This window comes from Rhagoletis zephyria, unplaced genomic scaffold (genome assembly GCF_001687245.7).
Source record: "Rhagoletis zephyria isolate East Lansing unplaced genomic scaffold, Rhagoletis_zephyria_1.1 Rzeph_scaffold_00460, whole genome shotgun sequence".
In the NCBI taxonomy this organism is placed as follows: domain Eukaryota; kingdom Metazoa; phylum Arthropoda; class Insecta; order Diptera; family Tephritidae; genus Rhagoletis; species Rhagoletis zephyria.
Window position 1 is genome coordinate 151137 of NW_016157544.1, and position 5117 is coordinate 156253.

Here is a 5117-nt window from a genome sequence, read left to right on the forward strand (position 1 = left end):
TGGCATTTCAGGGTACTATTTTATATATATATAAGGAAAATTTGAAAGTTAGGGGGGGCTCGAGCACCCTCCTGCCCCTACTTGGCTACGCCCATGCATTTATGTACTATGTGTACGAATGTTTTTATTCTGGCTCTTGAAAATCGCGGGCTAGGGGCTACATCCGTCAAATTATTTTAAAATATATCTTAAGTAGATCTCTTCCTATATTTTGTGCGACAGATAAGGTTCTTTTATGTCAAACTCATATATTTTCATGATATCGATGCCGTGTCCAAAAATTCCACGTCGCTATCGACAAAGCGTTTAGATGATGAAGATACAAAATTGGCAGATGTGGCCCGTCGCTTTCAATGTGTTTCAAGAATAGGGCTTCGAAAGGCTTGTCTAATATTTTGAAGCAATAAAACACACTGCTTACAAATATAACAATTTGCACACAACTTGAATTTATTGTTTTGATAACTTATCGAAAACATAACGTTTAAACTTAAGGCGTTACATTAATCACCGGTATTAGTACAGTAATTCACCGCGTAATGGATGGATAGATGAGCGGACACTATCGCTGACCTATTACTGAAAAAATAAATTAATCAATGATGTGTAGATGGAAATAATAATTTGTAGTAGGACGGTGCGATTAATTGATTATTCAAAATTTTTATTAATCCAAAAGTAAACAACTCAATTATTCCATTTATTGGAAATTATAATTACTCAAAAGTTAAGTTACTCGAGTAATCAAGATTTTGATTAGCCAAAAACTAAAATGTTTGAGTAATTTGCTTTTTTTTATTAATAAACAGTATGAGTAAAAAGAGTAATAAAATGTTCAAAGTACTCTCTTCATATATATAAAGAAGTAGAAATCCCTTGATATTTGGAATACAACGTTTCTTTTTTCCAAATTTAAAATTAAATATTTTTTTGATATACACATTTTAAAAAAGAAGCTGAGCATTTTCCAAAGCAAACGCTTTTAGCAAGCAAAATTGTTTTTTAGAGTAATCATATTTTAAGTAACTCGATTAGTCATCGTTTTATGTAATCAATATCTTGATTACTCGAGTATTTGATGAAACCGAACAACTGATTGACCAGCTTGCTCGAATAATCAGATAATCACACAGCCATAATTTGTAGTATTATAGAACACATTTAACGCAGGACTGACTTTAATTAAATTATTCTTAAATTCACAGGAGATTTTTAGGAAACCGCTAGGTGTGCAAAATAAAGTTTCACAGGCAGCTGATGCCCGCCCTAGATAGTTATTCGGAACAGTTGCAAAAGCAAGGCAGCTGGGAAGGAAATAACTCCACCTCTTCATCAATAAACAGATACGGTAATGGAGCCCGAAACGATAAAAAGTCGTACCGTATGAGTTCCTATTGAACACTACCGGTCAGGATTTCTGTCAGAATCGAGAGTTGGTGGTTAGACAGCTGAATAAACTTTTGGGGTTTATGCCTAGTGCTTTCTGAGTCGACAATAGCCGCTTACAGGTTATGAAATGAACTAGTAAATTCTACAAATCTCTTCCAACTGTACCTTCAAACTTGAACTCATTCGTCGTGAATTGTTTACTGGACTTCTGCTTTAGAGGTCTCTGCTCTCCCAAGAGGGATGTGGATAGAGAAAAATCTAATAGGTGCCAACCGTTGATCGTCGAGTGCCCTGGTGTTCTTGGTCTAATGATTGAGTATTGAGTGGTTTGCAGCAGCCTTAACTGCAGTAACCTGACAACTATAAAGCCCTTATCCTTGCGCATAGACTGATGAAGTCCGGAAACCTTAAACGTTTGGTTACAGTATTTAAAATCTTATGCATCTGCCGATTAACGAAGCTGAGTGACAAGCAAAGTCAACGATTACCAAGGTTCTGCTGGTGAACAGAGAACTGATTAAAACTCATGATTTTGCAAACCCAGTACCATGACATAATTAGAAATTTAATATACTATGTAGTACATACCTTCGTTGTAAGTGAGGAGTTAAATCTGCAGCCACTTAGTTAATGAGATAAACCTTCGGGGAAGAAAAATCCAGACTAATGCCAGTTTTGAGTACCGCTCTATTAAACTCACTACAGATTTTCATACGAGCCTCTCGGTCTTTTGGACGTAAGATGGGTAAATGCCTGATTATCAGGCATGTTCTGCAAATCGTTCGATTTCAAATCGGTCCGATCCACAAAATCTATTTCGGAGGATTTATAACAATGAGGGAAAATTTGGCACTAAATCGATGGATATAAAATAAATCATGTGTTTCTAGCAGTTTCCATTTGAAATATTTAATACTTTGATTACAAATATACAACAATACTTTGCAAATCGTACGATTTGCAGAACATTTTTGTACAGCAACTTAACTTAACCGAACTTAGAAAATCAAAATGAAAGAGATTTCGACGTGACATTAAGTTACGTTAAGTTTTGGCTGTTCATTTATAAGCAACATCAATTTAAGAGAATTTTTAAGTGAGAGCCTGCAAGTTGCGTTAAGTTGCCATAATCAGTCCTCGGTGGTGTGAATTTGCCGATTGAACTTATGTAGGACCTGCTCCCTTTTATCACTACTTTTTCGTTATCAGTCCCCGGTAATTGTGTTCACATAGAAACCTTTGTGCATTTACTTACCACGAATCGGTTGACTTTATATCGAGGTCTTGTTTGTGCATTTTCTGTTGAACTTTTCATATTTTCGAAACGCTCTCGTATGCTAATGGATTAGTATTGCATTAGTAGGTGATTCAAGATTTATTGGAAATGAAAATCTTACGTTTTTGTGCTTTCAATGTTCGAATTATCAGAAACTTCAGTAGAATAGATGTCGACGCGACCTTCGTGTAATTCTCGCTCCCTTTCATTGGCTTCCCATTTCTCGAACCTCGCTCTCAATTGCTTTGCCCGCGCTGCAGCCTGTGCCTTAGCGTAAAAAAAATTTGTTTTTAAAGTATATAAAACATAATAAATGATGTACCTCTTTAAGAGCCTCATCATCCAGTGAACGTTTGTAACGCTCACTTGATGAGTTGTAGTCCTCATCGTCATCTTCGTCATCTTCGTCTTCAAATTCTTCATTGTCATCTTGCGAGCCCATGTCACTGTCTGCATCCTGATAAATGCGATTTCCACCGTCTGGAGGAGGTGTGAAACATTTCAAAGGTCGCGGACCATCTTGTTTGCCATTGCGATTCTGTTCCATTTCACGAAACTTATTTAACATCGTGGTGGTTGTATGAGACTTCTCCAGAACATTTGTCTCTGCGCCTAGTTCATTGGGATACTCCATGTTTTCAGCGTCCGATTCAGGAGTTGGCATTTTCACAACACCTTCTCGTGGTGGTGTAATACGAAACTCTTTCTTTTTCTGCTCAGTTGGACAATAGGTTTCAAAAAATTTGAACTTCGAACTTATTTCTGAAGTCTCGATTTTTATATCCTCAGGCTTTTCATCATACTTGACGACATCCTGCTTTCAATTAAATGTCGTTTAATGCTTCATAAGCATTGCATGCCTATTTAGGCACATACATATATATATGAGGCCATGAGAGCAGAAGTGGCCTAACCCACAATTTTTTTTCTTGTACTTATCTTAAAATTCATGTTTAAATGTTAATTTTATGTTACGTTATGTATCTCTGTACCTTAAAATTAAAGAATAAGCAACTTTCATTTTAAAATTAGGTAAATTTGAGACTATTTTAAGTAGGGAAGCACACATCAAACATTTTGGGTTAGGGCATTTCTGCTCTCATGGCGTCATATATACAGTAGACTGAGTCGGTCGCTATACGAATAAAAAAGTAGTAAAAGTAGACGGCTGCTGTGGTTGAGTGGCTGGAAGTGCATACTACTATTCCGAAAGATTTGGGTTCGATGCCTGGTCCGAAAAACATCTAAATTAAAAAAAGTTTTATCTAACAGCTGTCGCCCTTCGGCAGACAATGGCCGACCTCCGATTGTATCTACATGGAAACTTTACACAAATGCTACAGCGAGTGAGCTCCCCTATTATTATTATTGAAAGTCCCTGTATTTAAAGCTTATGGTGAGAGGATTTCGGATTGATCTTTCTAAAAACCGCCGCATAATTTGAAGTATTGAACGTAAATTATATCAATTAATAAAATTTGTTGTTTCGACCTCGCCAACATGCTCGCTGTCGTTTGCCGCAGAAGGTGAGCGGCTCATATGCACGATTGAGAGAAATAGAGATTGCGCCCATCGCGGTACCGCCAATCCGGTCTTTGTGAATTTGACAGAATCAGCTGAGTGCGTGATGTCATCTTGGTGCAATTGTTGATTGAAGAAAACCAAATAACGATTTAACTGGGTACGGCCTAGTTATTTGCCCAATGATTTCGGGCTATTGTGTCCGAAAAATTTTACAGAAGCTTGTAGCCAAGGGTCTACACGTTATTGTGAAACCTAATTTTGTAATTTGCGTTCACTGATTTAGTTATAAATTTGGTCTGAAAAATGCACTTTTTGTGAATTTCGGAGTGAGTTCTACGCAAATATACTGTGGATAGTGTAGTCGGTGTTATATGCACAAGAAATGTTGAATAACTTTGATAATAGAAAGGTGTTCTGCACAAAAATACTGTTAATCGAGTTTACATTTCCGGTGTAAAAATGCAAATTTTAGACAATTTTCCAATGGTTCCCCAGAGGTATGTGGAATGTTTCGAGGGATCAGGTGTCACTTAGCCATAAACTTTGGGCAAATAACTAAACATTTCCAATTTAACATTTTGTACATCAATGTTTCTGCGTAGCTTTACACAATTATTGAAACATTACCAAGGCAAAATGAAGTCTGCAGAGGCAAACTGTAAAAGAGAAAATAAAAAGGTAAGCATGCGATATAAGTAATTTTTTTATGTACATTAGACTGGGTCGAAAAAAAAAGTTGCTAATGTCCGCCCCTAAATTTAAAGATTATGTTGAGAGGGTTCTGGAAAAATTTTTTTTTTTTTTTTTTTCCTTTTAAGCTATGAAGTCGTTTACCCATGGTTAGGTCAGCTAACAAAATTCGCCCCCACAAATTCCTCCAACAGTTTTCTTAGTTGGAAATTTAATCTCACTGCTTTCGTACCAATTT

General features: G+C 36.5%; 1 protein-coding gene across 4 annotated transcripts in view; it reads right to left on the reverse strand.

The window, feature by feature from the left end:
* Window positions 1–417: 417 nt before the first annotated feature.
* LOC108359791 (LIM domain and actin-binding protein 1) overlaps window positions 418–5117 on the reverse strand; it is a 72409-nt gene continuing 67709 nt past the window's right edge. For 2 of the 4 annotated variants that reach the window (XM_017611816.1, XM_017611813.1), the window contains exons 9-12: window positions 2988–3482; window positions 2787–2932; window positions 2645–2726; window positions 418–579 (exon numbers count right to left, since the gene is read on the reverse strand). In XM_017611816.1, the coding sequence (XP_017467305.1) occupies window positions 577–579; window positions 2645–2726; window positions 2787–2932; window positions 2988–3482 (726 nt within the window). In that variant the 3' untranslated portion in view covers window positions 418–576. The remainder of the gene's footprint in view (window positions 580–2644; window positions 2727–2786; window positions 2933–2987; window positions 3483–5117) is intronic. The other 2 variants (XM_017611814.1, XM_017611815.1) reach the window with 2 other exon arrangements.